The sequence below is a fragment of the Microcaecilia unicolor genome, chromosome 6, assembly GCF_901765095.1.
Source record: "Microcaecilia unicolor chromosome 6, aMicUni1.1, whole genome shotgun sequence".
Classification (NCBI taxonomy): domain Eukaryota; kingdom Metazoa; phylum Chordata; class Amphibia; order Gymnophiona; family Siphonopidae; genus Microcaecilia; species Microcaecilia unicolor.
Genome location: NC_044036.1, coordinates 240,946,365 through 240,971,058, shown reverse-complemented (window position 1 = coordinate 240,971,058; position 24,694 = coordinate 240,946,365). Strand labels below are relative to the sequence as shown.

The following is a 24,694-nucleotide window of genomic DNA, read 5'->3' as shown; positions in this document are numbered from 1 at the left end:
CCGTGTGCCTGAAGTCTGGAACAGAACTGAGGCAGCTTGTGATTGGTCTGGGAGGCGAAAAGGTCCACCGAGGGAGTGCCCCACTCTCGGAAGATCTTGCGTACCACCCTGGAATGGAGCGACCACTCGTGCGGCTGCATGAGTCTGCTCAGCCTGTCGGCCAGACTGTTGTTTACGCATGCCAGGTACATGGTTTGGAGAAGCATGCCGTGCTGGCCTGCCCATCGCCACATCCTGACGGCCTCCTGACACAGAGGGCGAGATCCGGTGCCCCCTGCTTGTTGATGTAATACATTGCAACCTGTCTGTCCGACTTTGGATAATTTGGGAGGACAGCCGATCCCTGAAGGCCTCCAGCGCGTTCCAGACCGCTCGGAGCTCCAGGAGATTGATCTGAAGACCTGCTTCCTGGAGGGACCACATCCCTTGGGTGTGGAGCCCATCGACATGAGCTCCCCACACCAGGAGAGATGCATCCGTTGTCAGCACTTTTTGCGGCTGAGGAATTTAGAACGGGCATCCCAGGGTCAAATTGGTCTGAATCGTCCACCAGCGCAGCAAATTGCGACAACTGATGGGCAGGCGGATAGCATCTTCTAGATTCCCGGTGGCCTGGCACCACTAGGAAGCTAGGGTCCATTGGGCTGATCTCATGTGAAGACGAGCCATGGGAGTCACATGGACTGTAGAGGCCATATGGCCCAGGAGTCTCAACATCTGTCGAGCTGTGATCTGCTGGGACGCTCTTTGCCTGGGAGGCGAGAGACAGAAGGTTCTGAGCCCTCGCCTCGGGAAGATAGGCCTGAGCCGTCTGTGAATTCAGCAGAGCTCCTATGAATTCCAGAGATCGGACTGGCTGGAGATGGGTCTTTGGGTAATTTATTACAAACCCCAGCTGCTCCAGTAGTTGAATAGTGCACTGCATGGACCGAAGAGCTCCCACCTCTGAGGTGCTCTTCACCAGCCAATTGTCGAGATACGGCAACACGTGCACCCCCAGATTGCGCAGGAACGCCGCAACCACCATGAAACACTTTGTGAAAACACGTGGTGCAGAGGCGAGCCCAAAGGGCAGCACACAATACTGGAAGTGACGTGTCCCTAGACGGAATCGCAGATACTGTCTGTGAGCTGGCAGTATCGGGATGTGAGTATAAGCATCCTTTAAATCCAGGTAACATAGCAAATCGTCTTTCTGAATCATGGGGAGAAGGGTGCCTAAGGAAAGCATCCTGAACTTCTCTCATACCAGATATTTGTTCAGGCCTCTCAGGTCTAGGATGGGGCGTATCCCCCCTGTCTTCTTTTCCACAAGGAAGTACCTGGAATAGAATCCCTGCCCCTCCTGCCCGGGTGGCACGGGCTCGACCGCATTGGCGCTGAGAAGGGCGGAGAGTTCCTCTGCAAGTACCTGCTTGTGGTGGGAGCTGAAGGATTGAGCTCCCGGTGGACAATTTGGTGGGGTGGAGACCAAATTCAGAGTGTATCTGCACCGCACTATTTGGAGAACCCACTGGTCGGAGGTTATGAGAGGCCACCTTTGGTGAAAAACTGTCAACCTCCCCCCGACCGGTAGGCCGTCCGGCACGGATACTTTGATGGCGGCTATGTTCCCATGGATCCAGTCAAAAGCCCGTCCCCTGCTTTTGCTGCGGAGCCACAGGGGGCTGCTTAGGCAAACGCTGTTGACGGGAACGAGCGCGCTGGGACTGTCCCTGTGCCTGGGGAGGCCTTCGGGCCGGCTGGTTGTACCTACGCTTGCTGTAAGCGTAAGGTGCAGCCTGCCTGGCCCGGGAAAAACGTCCAACCTGTGGAGGTGGATGCTGAAGGCGCCCGGTGAAAGAGCTTGTCAAGAGCGGTTTCCCGCTGGTGTACTTGCTCCACCAACTGCTCGACCTGCTCGCCAAAAATGTTATCCCCCCGGCAAGGGACATCCACCAGCCGTTGCTGGGTGCGGTTGTCCAGGTCAGAGGCACGCAGCCATGAGAGTCTGCGCATCACTATACCCTGGGTCGCGGCTCTGGATGCCACATCACAGGTGTCATAAATACCCCTGGACAGGAATTTTCTCCACGCCTTCAGCTGCCTGACCACCTCCTGAAAAGGCCTGGACTGCTCCGGGGGGAGCTTGTCGACCAGGTCCGCCAGTTGCTTCACATTATTCCGCATGTGTATGCTCGTGTAGGACTGGATGCGGGTCACGAGCATTGAAGATTGGTAGGCCTTCCTCCCAAACGAGTCCAGAGTGCGAGACTCCCGCCCCGGGGGCGCCGAGGCGGTATCCCTCGAACTCCTTGACCGTTTGAGAGCAGAGTCCACGACCGCTGAGTCATGTGGCAGCTGAGGCCGCATCAACTCCGGGTCCGCGTGGACTCTGTATTGGGACTCCGCTTTCTTAGGGATGGTGGGATTAGATAAGGGCTTCAACCAGTTCCGAAGCAGTGTCTCCTTGAGGACATTGTGCAACGGTACCGTGGAAGACTCTCTAGGTGGTGATGGATAGTCGAGGACTTCGAGCATCTCCGCCCTCAGCTCATCCACGGTGACCACAGGGAAGGGAATGCTAATAGACATGTCCCGGACAAAAGAGGCGAAGGAGAGGCTCTCTGGAGGCGAGAGTTTCCTCTCCGGTGAAGGCGTGGGGTCAGAGGGAAGACCCACAGACTCCTCGGAGGAGAAATATCTGGGGTCTTCCTCCTCCCCCCTACGAGGCCTCCTCCTCGGTGTCGGACAACCAGGCCCGTCTCGACCCCGAGGAACCACGTCCTCGACGATGGTACCGAGAGGTGGACTCCCGCGCCGGCGGGGACGAAGCTCCCTCCTTCGACGTCGACGGGAATTCCACCTGAGTGGCGATCGAGATCGGTGCCGCAAGCGGTACCAGTGTCGAAGACCGCATCACAGGGCCAGAGCCAGCACTTCCATCAACAGCACCGCGGGCGCAAGCACCCCCGGTGCCGGCAAGGACTTGCGCATCAGCCCCTCCAGGATACTTGGGAGGATTGCTCAGAGGCACTCGTCTAGGTCCGCTGTCGGAAGAGACTGGGGGGCCAGTGCGGGCGTCGGTGCTCGAAGCTGCCTGGGTCCAGGAGACGGTACCGGGGTACCCGAAGACCTGCGCATCGACACCTCTTCAATAGAGGGGGAGCGCTCCTCCCGGTGCTGGTGCTTCTTAGGGATCGAGTCTCTCGACATCTCGGAGCTGCCAGTCCCATGCGCCGTGGGCGACCGATGACGGTGCTTCTTCGCGGCTTTCTTTCGATGCCCATCATCGGTGCTCTGCGGCATGGACGAGAAGGAGGTGGAGTCTCCACGCCCTCTTGGGGTTGGATCCGACAGGGTTCGGTCCCGTGGCCCTGAGCAGCGGGAGCGGCCGGGGCGAACTGCCCACTCGGTCGGCTCACCGCCACCGTCGCTGGCAGGTTGTCGGGCCAAGGGAACCTGTACTCCTGGGGTCAGTGCCATAGTCGGCGCCGAAGACATCGACATCGGTACCGAAGACCCGGCCGTCGACGGGCCGGCGCAAGTTCCAAAAAGACGGTCCCAAAGAACTTGCCTCGCCACCTGCGTTCACTTTTTCAAGCCGAGAAACAAGGTGCATGCCTTGGAATTATGCTCCAGACCGAGGCACTGGAGACACCAAGCGTGAGGATCGGTCTGCGAGATCTGCCGACTGCACTGACCACACTTCTTGAATCCGCTCGGGACCTTCGAGGACATCGACGGAAAAATCGCGTTGACGAGGTCAAAACCGTCGATGGTGGCAGTAAAGCGAATGATACATACCTGTAGCAGGTGTTCTCCGAGGACAGCATGCTGATTGTTCTCACGACTGGGGTTGACGTCCACGGCAGCCACCACCAACCGGAACAAAACTTCGCGGGCAGTCCCGCACGCAGGGCTCGCCCACCGCGCATGCGCGGCCGTCTTCCCGCCCATGCGCGACCGTTCCCGCTCAGTTGAATGACAAGTAAATGACCAAAAACGCAACTCCAAAGGGGAGGAGGGAGGGTAGGTGAGAACAATCAGCCTGCTGTCCTCGGAGAACACCTGCTACAGGTATGTATCATTCGCTTTCTCCGAGGACAAGCAGGCTGCTTGTTCTCACGACTGGGGTATCCCTAGCTCTCAGGCTCACTCAAAACAAGAACCCAGGTCAATTGAACCTCGCAACGGCGAGGGTATAACAGAAATTGACCTACGAAGAACAACTAACTGACAGTGCAGCCTGAACAGAATAAGCCCGGGTCCAGGAGGGTAGAGTTGGATTTAAACCCCAAACAGATTCTGCAGCACCAACTGCCCGAACCAACTGTCACGTCGGGTATCCTGCTGGAGGCAGTAATGTGATGTGAATGTGTGGACAGATGACCACGTCGCAGCCTTGCAAATCTCTTCAATAGTGGATGACTTCAAGTGAGCCACCGACGCTGCCATGGCTCTGACACTATGAGCCGTGACATGACCCTCAAGAGTCAGCCCAGCCTGGGCGTAAGTGAAGGAAATGCAATCTGCTAGCCAATTTGAGATGGTGCGTTTTCCGACAGCGACCCCTATCCTGTTAGGGTCGAAAGAAACAAACAATTGGGCGGACTGTCTATGGGGCTGTGTCCGCTCCAAATAGAAGGCCAATGCTCTCTTGCAGTCCAATGTGTGCAACTGATGTTCAGCAGGGCGGGTATGCGGTCTGGGAAAGAATGTTGGCAAGACAATTGACTGGTTAAGATGGAACTCCGACACCACCTTCGGCAGGAACTTAGGGTGAGTGTGGAGCACTACTCTGTTATGATGAAATTTTGTATATGGAGCATGAGCTACCAGGGCTTGAAACTCACTGACCCTACGAGCTGAAGTAACTGCCTCCAGGAAAATGACCTTCCAGGTCAAGTACTTCAGATGGCACGAATTCAGTGGCTCAAAAGGATGTATCATCAGCTGGGTGAGGACGTTGAGATCCCATGACACTGCAGGAGGCTTGACAGGGGGCTTTGACAAAAGCAAGCCTCTCATGAATCGAACGACTAAAGGCTCTCCAGAGATGGCTTTACCCTCTACACGATAATGGTAAGCACTAATCGCACTAAGGTGATTCCTTACTGAGTTGGTCTTGAGGCCAGACTCTGATAAGTGCAGAAGGTATTCAAGCAGGTTCTGTGCAGGACAAGAACGAGGTTCTAGGGCCTTGCTCTCACAACAAACGGCAAACCTCCTCCACTTGAAAAAGTAACTCTTCTTAGTGGAATCCTTCCTAGAGGCAAGCAAGACACGGGAGACACCCTCAGACAGACCCAACGAAGCGAAGTCTACGCCCTCAACATCCAGACCGTGAGAGCCAGAGACTGAAGGTTGGGGTGCAGAAACGCTCCGTCGTTCTGCGAAATGAGGGCCGGAAAACACTCCAATCTCCACTGTTCTTCGGAGGACAACTCCAGAAGTAGAGGGAACCAGATCTGACGGGGCCAAAAAGGCGCTATCAGAATCATGGTGCCGTGGTCTTCCTTGAGCTTCAGTAAGGTCTTCCCCACCAAAGGTATGGGAGGATAAGCATACAGGAGGCCGGACCCCCAATGGAGGAGAAAGGCATCCGACGCTAGTCTGCCGTGTGCCTGTAGTCTGGAACAGAACAGAGGCAGCTTGTGGTTGGTCTGAGAGGCGAAAAGGTCCACCGAGGGGGTGCCCCACTCTCGGAAGATCTTGCGTACCTCTCTGGAATGAAGCGACCACTCGTGCGGTTGCATGACTCTGCTCAGTCTGTCGGCCAGACTGTTGTTTACACCTGCCAGGTATGTGGCTTGGAGAAGCATGCCGAACTGGCAGGCCCAACGCCACATCCCGATGGCTTCCTGACACAGGGGGCGAGATCCGGTGCCCCCCTGCTTGTTGATGTAATATATTGCAACCTGATTGTCTGTCCGAATTTGGATAATTTGACAGGACAGCTGATCTCTGAAAGCCTTCAGTGCGTTCCAGACCGCTCGGAGCTCCAGGAGGTTGATCTGAAGATCTTTTTCCTAGAGGGACCACACTCCTTGGGTGTGAAGCCCATCGACATGAGCCCCCCAGCCCAGGAGAGACGCATCCGTCGTTAGCACTTTCGTGGGCTGTGGAATTTGGAATGGGCGTCCCAAGGTCAAATTGGTCCGAATGGTCCACCAGTGCAGTGAATTGCGGCAGCTGGTGGAGAGGCGGATGACATCTTCTAGATTCCCGGTGGCTTGATACCACTGGGAAGCTAGGGTCCATTGAGCAGATCTAATGTGAAGACGAGCCATGGGAGTCACATGAACTGTAGAGGCCATATGACCCAGAAGTCTCAACATCTGCCGAGCTGTGATCTGCTGAGATGCTCTGGTCTGGGAAGCCAGGGACAGGAGGTTGTTGGCCCTCACTTCTGGAAGGAAGGCCTGAGCCGTCTGAGTATTCAGCAGAGCTCCTATGAATTCCAGAGATTGGGCAGGCTGGAGATGGGACTTTGGGTAATTTATCACAAACCCCAGCAGCTCCAGGAGGCGAATAGTGCACTGCATGGACCGGAGAGCTCCTGCCTCTGAGGTGTTCTTGACCAGCCAATCGTCGAGATATGGGAACACGTGCACTTCCAGCTTGCGTAGATACGCCGCTACCACCACGAGGCACTTCGTAAACACCCGTGGGGCAGAGGCGACCCCAAATGGCAGCACACAATACTGAAAGTGCCGTGTGCCCAGGCAGAATCTGAGATACTGTCTGTGAGCTGGCAGTATCGGGATGTGAGTGTATGTGTCCTTTAAATCCAGGGAACATAGCCAATCCTTTTCTGAATCATTGGCAGAAGGGTGCCCAAGGAAAGCATCCTGAACTTTTCTTTGACCAGGAATTTGTTCAGGCCTCTCAGGTCTAGGATGGGGCGCATCCCCCCTGTTTTCTTTTCCACAAGGAAGTACCTGGAACAGAATCCCTGCCCTTCCTGCCCGGGTGGTACGGGCTCGACCGCATTGGCGCTGAAAAGGGCGGAGAGTTCCTCTGCAAGTACCTGCTTGTGATGGGAGCTGAAGGATTGAGCTCCCGGAGGACAATTTGGTGGAAGGGAGGCCAAATTCAGGGCGTATCCGCACCACACTATTTGGAAAACCCACTGGTCGGAGGTTATGAGAGGCCACCTTTGGTGAAAAAATTTTAACCTCCCCCCGACCGGCAGATCGTCCGGTACGGACACTTTGATGGCGGCTATGTTCCCATGGATCCAGTCAAAAGCCCGTCCCCGGCTTTTGCTGTGGAGGCGCAGGGGGCTGCTTAGGCGCACGCTGTTGACGGGAACGAGCGCGCTGGGACTGTCCCTGTGCCTAACGAGGCCTTCGGGCCGGCTGGGTGTACCTACGCCTGTTATAGGCGTAGGGCGCAGCCTGCCTGGCCCGGGAAAAACGTCCACCTGCTGAGGTGGATGCTGAAGGCGCCCGGTGGGAGAGCTTGTCGAGGGCGGTTTCCCGCTGATGCAGTTGGTCCACCAGCTGCTCGACTTTCTCACCAAAAATATTATCCCCACCGGCAAGGGACGTCGGCCAGTCTCTGCTGGGTGCGGCTGTCTAGGTCAGAGGCACGCAGCCATGAGAGCCTGCGCATCACTATACCTTAGGCCGCAACACGAGATGCCACGTCACAGGTGTCATATATACCCCTGGACAGGAACTTTCTGCACGCCTTCAGCTGCCTGACCACCTCCTGAAAAGGCCTGGACTGCTCCGGCGGGAGCTTGTCAACCAGGTCCGCCAGTTGCTTCACATTATTCCGCATGTGGATGCTCGTGTAGAGCTGGTAAGACTGGATGCGGGTCACGAGCATGGAAGATTGGTAGGCCTTCCTCTCAAAGGAGTCCAGAGTGCGAGACTCCCGCCCCGGGGGCGCCGAAGCGGTATCCCTCGAACTCCGTGCTCTCTTGAGAGCAGAGTCCACGACCGCCGAGTCATGAGACAGTTGGGGCCACATTAACTCTGGGTCCGAGTGGATTCTGTATTGGGACTCTGCTTTCTTGGGGATGGTGGGATTAGATAATGGTCTCAACCAGTTCCGAAGCAGTGTCTCTCTGAGGACATTATGCAACGGCACCGTGGAGGACTCTCTAGGTGGTGATGGATAGTCGAGGACCTCGAGCATCTCAGCCCTCGGCTCATCCACAGAGACCACAGGAAAGGGAATGCAAATAGACATGTCCCTGACGAAGGAGGCAAAGGAGAGGCTCTCAGGTGGCGAGAGCTTTCTCTCTGGTGAAGGAGTGGGGTCGGAGGGAAGGCCCACAGACTCCTCTGAGGAGAAATATCTGGGGTCCTCCTCCTCCCCCCACGAGGCCTCTTCCTCGGTGTCGGACATGAGCTCCTGCAGCTCAGTCCTCAACTGGGCCCGGCTCGACGTCGAGGCACGGAGACCTCGGTAGCGTCGTCGAGCGGTGGACTCCCGCGCCGGCGGGGATGAAGCTCCCTCCATCGACGGGGACTCCACCTGCGTGGCAGTCGAGACCGGCGCCGCAAGCGGCGTCGAAGGCCTCGGCACCGGGCTACAGCACGCCGGCGCCGAGGGCGCAAGCACCCCCGGCGCCGGCACAGTCTGGCGCATCAGCCCTTCCAGGATCCCCGGAAGGATGGCTCGGAGGCACTCGTCCAGGCCCGCTGTCGGGAAAGGCGAGGGGGCCGGTAGAGGTGTCGGTGCCGGAAGCTGTTCGGGTCCAGGAGACTGCACCGAAGTGCTGGCACCCTGCCGTGGCGGTACCTCTACTACAGAGGGGGACTTCTCCTCTCGACGCTGCCGCTTCCTCGGCGTCGACTCATCCCTGGCGCCGGGAGCCGGATGCGTCGTGGACGACTGATGACGGTGCTTCTTCGCCTTTTTGCGGTGCCCGTCATCAGCGCTCGGTGGAACCAACGAGGAGGAAGTAGATCCCCCTCGGCCTCGAGGGATCGGGTCCGACAGGGTTCGGTCCCGAGGGCCCTGGGTAGAGGGAGTGACCGGGGCCGATTGCCCATGCGGCCTCTCACCCCTGCCGTCTCCGGAGGTCCGGCGGGCCGACGGGACCTGTGCTCCTGGGGTCGATGCCATCGGTGCCGATTTCGCGGACATCGATACCGGTACCAAAGAACCGGCCGTCCATACCGATGCCGTCGAAGTCGACGTCGAGGGGCCGGCGCAAGTTCCAAAAAGACGGTCCCGAAGAACTTGCCTCGCTACCTGTGTCCGTTTCCGGAGACCGAGACACAAGGTACACGTCTTGGTATCGTGCCCCGAAGCACTGGAGGCACCAAGAGTGTCGGTCTGCGAGATATGCCGGCCGCACCGACCACACTTTTTAAATCCACTCGGGACCTTCGAGGACATCGACGGAAAAATCGCGTCGGCGAAGTCAAAGTCGTCGATGGTGGCGGTAAAATTCACACCTCGAAAATAAATCGGCCGCGCGGCCACTAGGCCGCAACGCGACGCCCCCGCTAAGAGACGAGGGAAAACAAAGTTCAGCGTTTTTGGGTTTTTTTTTTTTTAAGAAACTAAAATAGAAAAACGGAGAACAACGAAAAAGAGAAAATTTGCGGCGAAAGCGCGATCCGGTTTCCGGGGCTCACAGAGAGAGAGACAAACGCGGCTCTCTCCAGCGCGGAAAAGAAAAGACTGAGCGGGAACGGTCGCGCACAGGCGGGAAGACGGCCGCGCATGCGCGGTGGGCGTGCCCTGCGTGCGGGACCGCCCGCGAAGTTTTGTTCCGGTTGGTGGGGGCTGCCGTGGACGTCAACCCCAGTCGTGAGAACAAGCAGCCTGCTTGTCCTCGGAGAAAAAGTAACACCACAAAATAAAGAACTCGTCGCGACGAGGCAAAACAAAAGGAGAAAACTCAACGAAAAGGAAAAGTTGTTTCAAAGAAAGGGGGCGCGCATAAAATGAAAGAAATCAAAAGAAATCGCGGACTAGGCCGCAAAACGGATTTCTAGGGCTGACATGGAGAGGGATGAAGGCGTGTCTCTCTCCAGCGCGGAAATCGAAAAAACTGAGCGGGAGCGCACGGGTGGAAAGACGGCCGCGCATGCACGGTGGGCGTACCCCGCGTGCGGGACTTCCCGCGAGATTTTTCCTTCCGGTTTCGAGGGGCTGCCGTGGACGTCAACCCAGTCTGAGACCAAGCAGCCTGCTTGTCCTCGGAGAAAGCGAATGCTACATACCTGTAGAAGGTATTCTCCGAGGACAGCAGGCTGATTGTTCTCACTGATGGGGTGACGTCCACGGCAGCCCCTCCAATCGGAAACTTCACTAGCAAAGGCCTTTGCTAGTCCTCGCGCGCCCATGCGCACCGTGCATGCGCGGCCGTCTTCCCGCCCGAACCGGCTCGTGTTCGTCAGTCCCATATGTAGCAAAACAAAGCAAGGGAAGACACAACTCCAAAGGGGAGGCAGGCGGGTTTGTGAGAACAATCAGCCTGCTGTCCTCGGAGAATACCTTCTACAGGTATGTAGCATTCGCTTTCTCCGAGGACAAGCAGGCTGCTTGTTCTCACTGATGGGGTATCCCTAGCCCCCAGGCTCACTCAAAACAACAACCATGGTCAATTGGGCCTCGCAACGGCGAGGACATAACTGAGATTGACCTAAAAAATTTACCAACTAACTGAGAGTGCAGCCTGGAACAGAACAAACATGGGCCTAGGGGGGTGGAGTTGGATTCTAAACCCCGAAAAGATTCTGAAGCACTGACTGCCCGAACCGACTGTCGCGTCGGGTATCCTGCTGCAGGCAGTAATGAGATGTGAATGTGTGGACAGATGACCACGTCGCAGCTTTGCAAATCTCTTCAATAGTGGCTGACTTCAAGTGGGCTACCGACGCTGCCATGGCTCTAACATTATGAGCCGTGACATGACCCTCAAGAGCCAGCCCAGCCTGGGCGTAAGTGAAGGAAATGCAATCTGCTAGCCAATTGGATATGGTGCGCTTCCCCACAGCCACTCCCCTCCTGTTGGGATCAAAAGAAACAAACAATTGGGCGGACTGTCTGTTGGGCTGTGTCCGCTCCAGATAGAAGGCCAATGCTCTCTTGCAGTCCAATGTGTGCAGCTGACGTTCAGCAGGGCAGGAATGAGGACGGGGAAAAAATGTTGGCAAGACAATTGACTGGTTCAGATGGAACTCCGACACAACCTTTGGCAAGAACTTAGGGTGAGTGCGGAGGACTACTCTGTTATGATGAAATTTGGTGTAAGGAGCCTGGGCTACCAGGACCTGAAGCTCACTGACTCTACGAGCTGAAGTAACTGCCACCAAGAAAATGACCTTCCAGGTCAAGTACTTCAGATGGCAGGAATTCAGTGGCTCAAAAGGAGGTTTCATCAGCTGGGTGAGAACGACATTGAGATCCCATGACACTGTAGGAGGCTTGACAGGGGGCTTTGACAAAAGCAAACCTCTCATGAAGCGAACAACTAAAGGCTGTCCTGAGATCGGCTTACCTTCCACACGGTAATGGTATGCACTGATTGCACTAAGGTGAACCCTTACAGAGTTGGTCTTGAGACCAGACTCAGACAGGTGCAGAAGGTATTCAAGCAGGGTCTGTGTAGGACAAGAGCGAGGATCTAGGGCCTTGCTGTCACACCAGACGGCAAACCTCCTCCATAGAAAGAAGTAACTCCTCTTAGTGGAATCTTTCCTGGAAGCAAGCAAGATGCGGGAGATACCCTCTGACAGACCCAAAGAGGCAAAGTCTACGCTCTCAACATCCAGGCCGTGAGAGCCAGGGACCGGAGGTTGGGATGCAGAAGTGCCCCTTCGTCCTGTGTAATGAGAGTCGGAAAACACTCCAATCTCCACGGTTCTTCGGAGGACAACTCCAGAAGAAGAGGGAACCAGATCTGACGCGGCCAAAAAGGAGCAATCAGAATCATGGTGCCTCGGTCTTGCTTGAGTTTCAACAAAGTCTTCCCCACCAGAGGTATGGGAGGATAAGCATACAGCAGACCCTCCCCCCAGTCCAGGAGGAAGGCATCCGATGCCAGTCTGCCGTGGGCCTGAAGCCTGGAACAGAACTGAGGGACTTTGTGGTTGGCTCGAGATGCGAAGAGATCTACCAAGGGGGTGCCCCACACCTGGAAGATCTGTCGCACTACACGGGAACTGAGCGACCACTCGTGAGGTTGCATAATCCTGCTCAACCTGTCGGCCAGACTGTTGTTTACGCCTGCCAGATATGTGGCTTGGAGCACCATGCCGTGACGGCGAGCCCAGAGCCACATGCTGACGGCTTCCTGACACAGGGGGCGAGATCCGGTGCCCCCCTGCTTGTTGACATAGTACATGGCAACCTGGTTGTCTGTCTGAATTTGGATAATTTGGTGGGACAGCCGATCTCTGAAAGCCTTCAGAGCGTTCCAGATCGCTCGTAACTCCAGAAGATTGATCTGCAGATCGCGTTCCTGGAGGGACCAGCTTCCTTGGGTGTGAAGCCCATCGACATGAGCTCCCCATCCCAGGAGAGACGCATCCGTGGTCAGCACTTTTTGTGGCTGAGGAATTTGGAAAGGACGTCCCAGAGTCAAATTGGACCAAATCGTCCACCAATACAGGGATTTGAGAAAACTCGTGGACAGGTGGATCACGTCTTCTAGATCCCCAGCAGCCTGAAACCACTGGGAAGCTAGGGTCCATTGAGCAGATCTCATGTGAAGGCGGGCCATAGGAGTCACATGAACTGTGGAGGCCATGTGGCCCAGCAATCTCAACATCTGCCGAGCTGTGATCTGCTGTGACGCTCGCACCCGCGAGACGAGGGACAACAAGTTGTTGGCTCTCGCCTCTGGGAGGTAGGCGCGAGCCGTCCGAGAATCCAGCAGAGCTCCTATGAATTCGAGTTTCTGCACTGGGAGAGGATGGGACTTTGGGTAATTTATCACAAACCCCAGTAGCTCCAGGAGGCGAATAGTCATCTGCATGGACTGCAGGGCTCCTGCCTCGGATGTGTTCTTCACCAGCCAATCGTCGAGATATGGGAACACGTGCACCCCCAGTCTGCGAAGTGCTGCTGCTACTACAGCCAAGCACTTTGTGAACACCCTGGGCGCAGAGGCGAGCCCAAAGGGTAGCACACAGTACTGGAAGTGACGTGTGCCCAGCTGAAATCGCAGATACTGTCTGTGAGCTGGCAGTATCGGGATATGTGTGTAGGCATCCTTCAAGTCCAGAGAGCATAGCCAATCGTTTTCCTGAATCATGGGAAGAAGGGTGCCCAGGGAAAGCATCCTGAACTTTTCTTTGACCAGATATTTGTTCAGGGCCCTTAGGTCTAGGATGGGACGCATCCCCCCTGTTTTCTTTTCCACAAGGAAGTACCTGGAATAGAATCCCAGCCCTTCCTGCCCGAATGGCACGGGGTCGACCGCATTGGCGCTGAGAAGGGCGGAGAGTTCCTCTGCAAGTACCTGCTTGTGCTGGAAGCTGTAAGACTGAGCTCCCGGTTGACAATTTGGAGGTTTTGAGGCCAAATTGAGGGCGTATCCTTGCCGGACTATTTGAAGAACCCACTGGTCGGAAGTTATGAGAGGCCACCTTTGGGGAAAAGCTTTCAACCTCCCTCCTACTGGCAGGTCGCCCGGCACTGACACTTGGATGTCGGCTATGCTCTGCTGGAGCCAGTCAAAAGCTCGTCCCTTGCTTTTGCTGGGGAGCCGAGGGGCCTTGCTGAGGCGCACGCTGCTGACGATAGCGAGCGCGCTGGGGCTTAGCCTGGGCCACAGGCTGTCGAGAAGGAGGATTGTACCTACGCTTACCAGAAGAGTAGGGAACAGTCTTCCTTCCCCCAAAAAATCTTCTACCTGTAGAGGTAGAGGCTGAAGGCTGCCGGCGGGAGAACTTGTCGAATGCGGTGTCCCGCTGGTGGAGCTGCTCTACCACCTGTTCGACTTTCTCTCCAAAAATATTATCCGCACGGCAAGGCGAGTCCGCAATCCGCTGCTGGATTCTATTCTCCAGGTCGGAGGCACGCAGCCATGAGAGTCTGCGCATCACCACACCTTGAGCAGCGGCCCTGGACGCAACATCAAAGGTGTCATACACCCCTCTGGCCAGGAATTTCCTGCACGCCTTCAGCTGCCTGACCACCTCCTGAAAAGGCTTGGCTTGCTCAGGGGGGAGCGCATCCACCAAGCCCGCCAACTGCCGCACATTGTTCCGCATGTGTATGCTCGTGTAGAGCTGGTAAGACTGAATTTTGGCCACGAGCATAGAAAAATGGTAGGCCTTCCTCCCAAAGGAGTCTAAGGTTCTAGAGTCCTTGCCCGGGGGCGCCGAAGCATGCTCCCTAGAACTCTTGGCCTTCTTTAGGGCCAAATCCACAACTCCAGAGTCGTGAGGCAACTGAGTGCGCATCAGCTCTGGGTTCCCATGGATCCGGTACTGGGACTCGATCTTCTTGGGAATGTGGGGATTAGTTAATGGTTTGGTCCAATTCGCCAGCAATGTCTTTTTGAGGACATGATGCATGGGTACAGTGGACGCTTCCTTAGGTGGAGAAGGATAGTCCAGGAGCTCAAACATTTCAGCCCTGGGCTCGTCCTCCACAACCACCGGGAAGGGGATGGCCGTAGACATCTCCCGGACAAAGGAAGCGAAAGACAGACTCTCGGGAGGAGAAAGCTGCCTTTCAGGAGAGGGAGTGGGATCAGAAGGAAGACCCTCAGACTCCTCGTCAGAGAAATATCTGATGTCTTCCTCTTTTTCCCACGAGGCCTCACCCTCGGTGTCAGACACTAGTTCACGAACCTGTGTCTGCAACCGTGCCCGGCCCGACTCCGTGGAACCACGGCCACGGTGGGAGCGTCGAGAGGTAGACTCCCTCGCCCGCACCGGCGAAGCTCCCTCCGCCGACGTAGTCGGGGAGCCTTCCTGGGAGGCGACCGCGGTTGGCACCGCACGCTGTACCGACGCCGGAGACCTCACCCCGGGCGATGGACCAGCCAGCGCCACGCTCGACGGTACCGGTGGCGCAAGCACCGCCGGTACCGGAGGGGTAGGGCGCAACAGCTCTCCCAGGATTTCTCGTTCAGAGCGGCTGCAGAAAAAGGCATGGAGGTCGATGCAGGCGTCGATGTCAGAGTCTGTTCCGGGCGTGGAGGCTGTTCCGGGCTGTCCAGAGTGGAGCGCATCGACACCTCTTGGACAGAGGGTGAGCGGTCCTCTCGGTGCCGATGCCTGCTGGGTGCCGACTCCCTCGGCGACCCAGAGCTCTCGGTGCCGACGCGGGAAGGGGACCGGTGTCGATGCTTCTTCGACTTCTTACGAAGCATGTCACCGGAGCTTCCCGGCACCGACGAGGAGGACGTAGAATCCAGCCGTCTCTTCCTCGGGGCCGAGACCGAAGAGGGTCGGTCTCGGGGGGGCTGTACCGCAGGAGCCCTCAGGGTAGGGGGAGACCCACCCGAAGGCTCACCGCCACCAGCAGGGGAATGGACAGCCCTCACCTGCACTCCAGACGAAGCACCACCGTCCGACGACATCAGCAGACGAGGTCCCGGTACCACCGACGTCGATACAGTCGTCCGATGTCTCAGCGCCGATGCAGAGGGCCGATGCCTCGATGCACTGGCAGCCGAGGATGAAGGTCTGGACGCTGAAGACGTCGATGCACTCGATACCCCCGGTGCCGATGCCGACGAAGAGCCCGAGAACAAAATGTTCCACTGGGCCAACCTCGCTACCTGAGTCCGCTTTTGTAAAAGGGAACACAGACTGCAGGCCTGAGGGCGGTGCCCAGCCCCCAGACACTGAAGTCACGACGCGTGCCTGTCAGTGAGCGAGATTACCCGGGCGCACTGGGTGCACTTCTTGAAGCCGCTGGAAGGCTTCGATGTCATGGGCGGAAAAATCACACCGGCGAGATCAAAACTCGAAATGACGAAAATTGGCACCACAAAAATAGGGAGAAGAAAATTTCGACCGAGGCCTAACTGAGGCCTACCCCGACGACGAAAGAAAGCTTACCGGGGCGAAAAGCTCGAAATACGGGAAGGAAAAAAAACCAAAAAGGCTCTTCCCGAACACTTTTAAACTTTTTTAGAAGAAACGAGTCGAAAACGACGCGCGAGGTCAACTTTCCGGGGCACGAACGGCGAAACACGACCGTACCGAGCGCGGACAAAAGAAGACTGACGAACACGAGCTGGTTCAGGCGGGAAGACGGCCGCGCATGCGCGGTGCGCATGGGCGCGCAAGGACTAGCAAAGGCCTTTGCTAGTGAAGTTTCCGATTGGAGGGGCTGCCGTGGACGTCACCCCATCAGTGAGAACAAGCAGCCTGCTTGTCCTCGGAGAAAAGTGATTACACGCATAATTGCCATTATAGAATACTAGCGTTAAGTTTGTAATTATGTGTGTAAATTAAGCACCAGCATTTACACTAGCTCTATGGCAGGTGTAAACGTGCCTAAATGTGGCAGTTACGCATATAACAAAGTATTCAAAAACTTTACTGTTTAAGTGCTTGGCATGCTCCTGCCCCTCTCACATTTATGCACTATAGAATGTAACTGCAAATTACTGCCAATTATTGGTTGTTTATGCCAATTTGAGACCAGTTAAGCAATTAACTTATGCACATAACTGCTATGAGTCTATTCTATAATCTATGCATGCAAATGTGAACCCAAGGAACGTAAGTTTGCAAAGAAATTATAGGATGAGGGGGTAAATGCCCAGGACTCACCAGGACAAGAATTATTGAAAACGGAATGGCTGAACATCTCATGCCACAAAGCAAGGCTGGGAACACTGTTTAAAAATTTGTTCTTGCCTTACACATTTCCCCATGTATTTTTCAAAAGGAAAATGACACCTGGGGAAGGAGTGCCAAGTAACAGCTGTAACCTAACCTACATTGCCTTTGTATGCTCAGGTTTGTGCCGCATGCAGTTCCCTAAAGTGCACTTAATCAAGACTGTAAAAACATGAGACATAGTTGGGAACTCAAGCTGCTTAGCTAGATGACACCTGCAACTTCAGAACTTCTGAAAGCAGTATCACAGCTAAGCATAAATTAATGCAACACTACAATATATGTTCCCATCCCCTTGACTGTGCTCAACTTCTTGTGCATTTTGCATGCTTAGCTTTCTCACTTCGTGTTTTTATGGAAACTGATAATCTCATATGTACAATAATGTGAAAAAGTCAGTTTTCGTGCACTAACTGCTTGTTTCAGGTCCTGTCACAGCTTTTCTATAAGGTTCAAGTCAGGACTTTGCCTAGGGCAATCCAAAACTTCAATTTTATTTCTCCTCAACCATTCAGATACAAACTTGATTTGTGTGTTGGATCATTGTCTTGCTGCATAACCCAATTATGTTTCAGCTTGCGGAATGATGACCAGTCTTCTTAAGAATTTTCTGTTACAATGCAGATTTCATGTACCTTCAATAATGATAAGTTTTCCAGGTTCTGAGACAGGAAAGCATCACCCCACACCACTATACTACCAACACCATTCTGTTACTATGATACCCTTACTATGGAATGCTCCATTTGCTTTACTCCAGACATAATGGGACCTATGTTGCCCAAAGAATTTCACTTTTCAGTCATCTGTCCACAGAACCCAAAAGGTCTGGGGATCATTCAGGTGTGTTTTAGCAAATGTGAGATGAGTACTAATGTTACTCTCGGATAGCAGTAGTTTCCGTCTTGCTACTCTCCCATGATTCCCATTTTTGCCCAGTCTCTTTCTTATGGTGGACTCATTCAACCAGGTCACAGAGGAAGCTCTTGCTCCCTGCCCAGCAAAAATTGTAAAACGAGCAAGCACAGGCCTCACTGAAGGGGCCACTAAAATTGTTACTGCCTCTCTTATGGAAGGGCAGCTGCCAACAACACTAAAAAGAGCTGTGGTGTGCCCCTACTGAAAAAGAGCTCACAGGACTAGGACAAGGTCGAAAGCTACTGATTAGTCTCTAACAGTCCTTTCCTGACAAAACTTATAGAACAGACAGTTTGCAGTCAACTCAACGACTGGCTAACAAAGTAATTGGCTAGATCCATGTCAATCTGGCTTCAGACCTGGGTACGGAACAGAGACAGTTCTTATGTCCCTTCTTGATGGATCTGCCTCAATACTAATGTTGCTCAATTTCTCGGCAGTCTTTGACACCATGGCTCATATCATGCTTACAAGACTGGCAGAAACAGGTAACAGTGCCACAGTATTTACTTGGTTCAAAACCTGTCAGATAGGTGCTTTGGTCAATGGCCACAAAATTCTACATCTATGCTGATGATGTGCAACTACTCAAACCCACTGAACCAGATCTACCTACAGCTCTGAGTAAACTGACTGTCCGCCTAAATGCAACTCAGGAATAGACCAACAACAACAAACTTTGCCTGAACTCAAATAAAACAGAGGTTCTTTGGGTACCAAACCCACGTGGACAAATACCCAACGTCAAAATACCTTTTGGGAAGTATGAACTCCCCCTAAAATCACAGATCAGGAATCCTGGGATACTACTAGACTCATTACTCACTCTCATCCTGCAAATTCAAACAACTTTAAAAAATTGTCTTTATCACCTACGGCAGCTACAAAATCTCTCTACATATATTGAAAAGATGAGTCTGACCACAGTGGTTCATGCCATGATACCATCATGACTAGACTACTGTAATGCCCTGTACACTGTCCAAACCAAAAAGAGTTTGTATCACCTCCAACTAATTAAGAATAATGCAGAACGACTGATAGAAGGCTGCAAGTGGCGTGACCACATCACACCTTTCCTGCAAAAGCTACACTGGCTACCAGGGATAAATTTAAAACTCTTATGTTTGATTTTCAAGGCTCTCTGACAAAACGGGCCAGAGAACTTAAAGAATAAGTTAGCCCTTTTCACACCTTTAAGACCTCTAAGGTCCTCTCAAGGATCATCATTATCTGTACCTTCGTCAAAGGAAATTGAACGATGTGATACCCGCCAGCAAGCCTTCTCAGGAGTAGCCTCCACGCTCTGGAATTTACTCCCAGAGGGGCTACGTGTAACTCGAGACTACCTCTACTTCAGGAAGAAGGTGAAGGCCTGGCTCTTCTCTCAAGCCTTTAATACATAGGGTGAATGACTATACATTCATTTTGTTCCGAGACTAGCTTGATACACACACAGAAATATAGATCAGTTCCCTATCTCTTGCTTAACTATACAATGAACTTGCCTTGAGTTTAACCATCAAATTAACCGAACTGACACTGTACCACGCATCTTGTTCCCATCAAATATCTGCTCTTGGTCCCTCAGCTATATGGTAAGCCATATTGTAGAAAATCTTTAGCATCATATCTGTTAGTTGAATGTTCTAATGCATGCTTATTAGGTTTATCATTAATATTATGTAAACATTGTATTATACCTCTGGTATTTGAATTCCAGTACTGTTAAATGTGTATATGTTTGATACTGTTTCACAGTAGTTCTATAATTAGGTTTCAATTTACTGTTTTCAAGTTTACCTCATTTATTGTATTTAGGTTTATTCTTGGTTATTTTACTATTGTTATGCGGTCAACAAAATTATTAGTTTTATTTTAAACTCTACCTACTGTACACTGCCTTGGGTGAATCTCTTCATAAAGGCAGTTAATAAATCCCAATAAATAAACAACATTATAATCCATTGCAATAGATCATTCAGTATTCACCTGGCTTAGTTTAGTTTACCTATTATCCCCTTTCATGATTAACTTTTATGCCCATTCATTCACCCCATGCATTCTCACTCAACACTTCTGATCTTATTTGATTACCCTTCAATTTATTAACCCATACTTCTTCTGAACAATAAAGTCACATTAGTAACTGTTTAGATTTATGACAATTTTAAATAAGCCATTCTTTTTCTTGTATTATTTACTTCTTATGGTTCCTTCACGCTCTCAAGCATTAATTGTTGAAATTAATTTGATTTTGCAATAGTCTTTAATCTGATGATTGTTTTTTTCTTTCTAGCACAGTAAGCTAATTTTAAATCCTGTTTCTTAATTCTTTTGTTCCTACATCTGTAGCCAAATCAATACCAGAATGTTTTGAAGTGGTTCAAATTATCCAGGTAAGCATATGTAATCATTCAAGGCCAGTGGGAACCATCAACAGTTGGGAGGGAGACACAGGCAGCAGGAAACAGCCTGGCTACACTATCCCTGACACAGTGCTCCTTCCCTGCTGACACTGTGCAGGCAGCAAACTGCACTTATTGGCTTTTCATTGAAGTGAAAGCTTGAAAGAACAGTTTGCTGCCTGCACACTCTGGCAAAGAGCACGGTGTCAGTGTAGCTGCGTCTCTTCTGCTGGGCTGTTTCCTGTGCTCTCTCCTCCCAACCTCTGCCCTGAGGACCAAGGCTGTATTTCGGGGGGGGGGGGGGGGCATGGGGCTGCTGGACCATATGAGGGGAGAGGAGAGTTGCTGGACTACAGGGGTGGGGGAAGAGAGGGAACACAGAGCTGCTGGACCATAGGGGTGGGGGAAGAGAGGGAACATAGAGCTGCTGGACCATAGGGGTGGGGGAAGAGAGGGAACACAGAGCTGCTTGACCATAGGGGTGGGGGAAGAGAAGGAACACTGAGCTGATGGACTACAGGAGTAAGGGGTGGGGTAGAGGGGACGCAGAGCTGATGGACTATAGGCATGGGGGGATGCAGAGCTGATGGACTATAGGCATGGTGGGGAGAGAGAGGGGTCATAGAGCTACTGGACTATAGGCATGGGGGAAGAGATGGGACACAGAGATGCTGGACTATAGGAATGGGGGAAGAGATGGGACACAGAACTGCTGGATAATAAGGGAAAGGGAGAAGGGAGATGTTGGACCATGGGAGAAGAGGGGCTACAGAGCTGCTGAATCATAAGGGATAGGGGACAGGGAGTTGTTGAACTGTAGGGGTAGTGGGGGGGATAGGGACACAGTTGCTGGATCATAAAGGAAGACGAGTTGCTGGATCATAAGGGGGATGGAGAGGGGACACAAAGCTGAAGGACCATAAGACAGAGTGGAAAGTTGCTAGACTGGTGGGAAGAGAGGGGACACAAAGCTGCTAGGCTGTAAGAATGGTGGCGAGAGAGGGGGACATGGAGTTGCTGAATATAAGGAATAAGGGATAGGAAGTTGCAGAACATAGGGGTGATGGGGGAGGGGCACAGAGCTGCTGGACAATGGTGGAGAGTGGACAGAGCTGCTAGACCATAGGGATAGAGAGGAAGGGTGAGGGGAAAGGGCATCACTGGACCATAGAGAAGGAAGGGACAACAGAAGGCACAGGAAGATGCTGGACTATAGGGATGCAAGGAAAGGGAGAGGGGACAGGGAATTGCAGAAGTGACAGAATGGAAGACAACAGGACAAATGGATAGCGCACACTGGAAAGTCAAAAAAGAGAAACTGGGACCAACATGCTTGGAAAACTAAAATGACCAGACTGCAAAGGTAGAAAAAAGTGCTTTATTCTGAATTTACGTGGAATACATTAGCTTTGGGACGCATGCATCACGGATGTCTTTGTATTCTGTTCAGTAAAAAAAAAATGCATTTCTGTTTTTATTTCTCCAGTGTTGTGGTAGAAGCCTAGTATGACAAACAGATTCCCAGTTCAGACTGTCTAGTAGTCTTCTATTTCTAATTTGTGATCCCTGTTTTGTTTTGATTTAATATACCCCTTAGCTTAACATTATTACAGCAGTTCTGTATTTGGTATGGGTTTGTCTGTGTTTTGCCTGTGACCGTGGTGTGGTATTCTGTTTGTATGTTCTGTTCTACCAGTAGTAGGTGTACTGGTGTTATAAGGCTCAAGTAATATTGTCTATTCGTAGGTAGGGTTCAAGTTGTTTGAATCATAGTAATTAGTGCTACTGTTATACAGTAGGTTTGCTACATATATGTTGAGTTAGGAATTTTTATTTCAGATTTTGTATTTAACAATCCTGGTAGTGGACAGATTGATGTTATTAATCAGATGATGTGAGATGTTGGGTGGGGGATATAAGGGTTTTGTAGATGCAGAGTATGTTTATATTTAACTCATTAAAAATGTCAGACCAAATGTCCATGAGGGTAATGTATGCAGTGTGTCACATATAGAAGTATCGTCTGTCAGGTGTGCCCCAAATGAACAAAAGGTTCAGAACCACTAAGCTATAGCAAAGAAATACAAAAGAAATTCAGTGCAAAATGGGTAACAGATCTTTTTTTTCCCAATGAAATAAAACCAAGAACCCTTACCTGAAGCTGCAAGAATGGGATATTGAAGAATTTGTGCAAGTACTTTAAGCCAAAGCTGTTCCTCATAGAAGATTCAGCATAACGTATATAAGAAGAACCTGGACGCCTGGGCAAAACAGCAAAAGAAAACAGTAAAGAAAATAAACACATATTCTACTTTTAGGCAGCCAGTGATTTCTGGGCGATGGGCTACATCTTTGTACTCAAGTATTTAGTTGAGCTGGCTTGTAACTTTTTTATGTATTTGATGTGTTAATGATAATGTTTTCACTTTGTAAATTATTAATGTATGTAACTGCTTTGGATGCAACATTCTGTAAACCACTGAAGTGCCTAGGCCAAAATGTGGTATATCAAGCTAAACAAATTAAAATATAAATCTGACTACACAAACTAGTTCAATTCCCAAGCCAGTGTTTACTGACTCTCATCTAATTTTCAATCCAGCCTAGCTAGCCCTCCTTACCTTGGGAACAGAGCGCCACTGCTGTACAATATCCATATGCATGAAGTAAAGATCTGTATTTGCTATGGACCTGAAAGGAGGGCTCTCATTTTAAACACAAGAAGAAAGCCCTGTTTCATCTGTGGCTCACCTGTTCAGGTTCTGAATGCACTCTCGTACATCATCAGGCAGGATGACACGGTGCTCCCCCATGTCTCTGTGATTCCCTAGAACACACACCGGTACGTGGGTTGGCACTTTTGGGAGCTCTCTCAATATGTAATTAAACGTCCTAGGCCACACACAAAAGGGAGAAAGCATAGTAGTGAATGTAGCAGTTTGATTTGAAAACTAACTCCTTATTTTTAATTCCTCAGTTTGTATATTAACTACATTTTCTGCTTTTCTATACAGGTTCCAATTTTTACTATAGAACATAAATTAAGATACTTTTGTGTGTAGACACATCTTTTAAACAAAACCTTGCCTGTGGAAATATTCATTGTATTGGAGTATGTGGTTAAAAATATGTCAACTTTCTAATAGCTGTCAATTAATCCAGTCAGCATGTGCAACTGATTTCTTCTATTTATAGCAGACCATCATATAAGATATCCCACAATGTGCCAGACATATTAAAGGGATTTTCTCATTTTGTCTATGTTGGAAAAAATTTTAGTATGTTTGGCCAGTCTGTGATTACAAAGTAAAACTGGGGTTATACATCTTCTTGCCTTCCTTGCCGCTACGTTCAACTGTATGACAGGTTGTCAAAGAGTACAAAAAAAAGACACATAGAAGTTTTAAATCCATCTTTGACAAGCTGATTGTCACTGACATCCAGGCAGAAGACGACAATTCGCCATGCCCAAGAAAAGGTGGACATCAAAACAACTGATTTGTTTAATTGCAGTTTGAAAGGTCCAAATGAGGAGATGATTCTGCATCTGAATACTACAGACTGCCTGCAATGAGAGCATATTTTGAACTTACCTATGAAAAGTACTCTGTAATAATGATTTGTGCTCTTCCTTTACCAAGTATGTACATTACTGTTGTCATAGTGCAGAGAAATTACTCAAATTCATTTTAAAAGGGGGAAGTGGATGGAGATTGCATATGTTCTTTCTGGGGATTTGCAAAACTTTAACTTGGTTATTTCCTATTAGGATTGCCTTAAAACACCTGCCATTGTTTGATACTGGTAACCAAATTCCAGTGTAACTATATGTCTTATTAAGTGGGGAAAAAATGAAACAAATATGAGACAAGCAGACTTATACCAGATATAGTAATGCAGGATCCTCTCTTACCACTGCTTAGTGATATCAAACATCATCACTACTCCATTGCAGTTTTTGTAGACATCCAAGAACTCGGCATCCAGAGCCATCTCAGATTCCGCCTGACAATGGAAGATATATCAGTCCCAAATTATTTAACAAAACAGTCAGGAATATCACTCTGGCTTCAAGGAATCCTTAAAACCATTACTACTGGACAACAGGATGCGGGACAGACAGCTCAAAAGCAGGTGTACAGAGGTGGATGAGGGCGAACACTAAGGCATAAGAAAAGCCATACATGAGTACTACTACATAATAGGATGAGATGCGAAATGTGTTAAAACAGGCAAACTTTTCAATTTTGTTAAAAGGGTTCCAGTATATTAAAACTGAGAGAGAGAGCATTTAAGTAAAAAACACAGTATGTTTTCTTAAAATCAAGCTTACCTCCTGAGGTTCATTTTCGAGTTTCAAACCATCCCCTCGTTTTTTGCATTTACCTTAAATAAATTTAGGAAACACAAGGAGATCATCTTAATGAACACAGAATCCCCTAGCATTTTGTTCTTTCTTGCGCCTCTTGGGGTTCACAGTGAGGCTAGTTTTTGCATTTCAGCACTAAGCATAAGTTAACACTGACTGCAAGGAACAGTACCCTGCTTAACTTGGGCATTAATAGCAAGAGAAAGGGTGAGATCTCAGCTGAGCAATTTCAG

The 24,694-nt window shown here is 51.2% G+C and overlaps 1 protein-coding gene across 1 annotated transcript in view; it reads right to left on the bottom strand.

Moving 5' to 3' along the window:
* RABL6 (RAB, member RAS oncogene family like 6) overlaps positions 1-24,694 on the bottom strand; it is a 412,427-nt gene that overhangs the window by 290,268 nt on the left and 97,465 nt on the right. Inside the window, exons 4-7 of the mRNA XM_030206942.1 lie at positions 24,426-24,478; positions 24,006-24,097; positions 22,844-22,984; positions 22,248-22,353 (exon numbers count right to left, since the gene is read on the bottom strand). Of these exons, the coding sequence (XP_030062802.1) occupies positions 22,248-22,353; positions 22,844-22,984; positions 24,006-24,097; positions 24,426-24,478 (392 nt within the window). The remainder of the gene's footprint in view (positions 1-22,247; positions 22,354-22,843; positions 22,985-24,005; positions 24,098-24,425; positions 24,479-24,694) is intronic.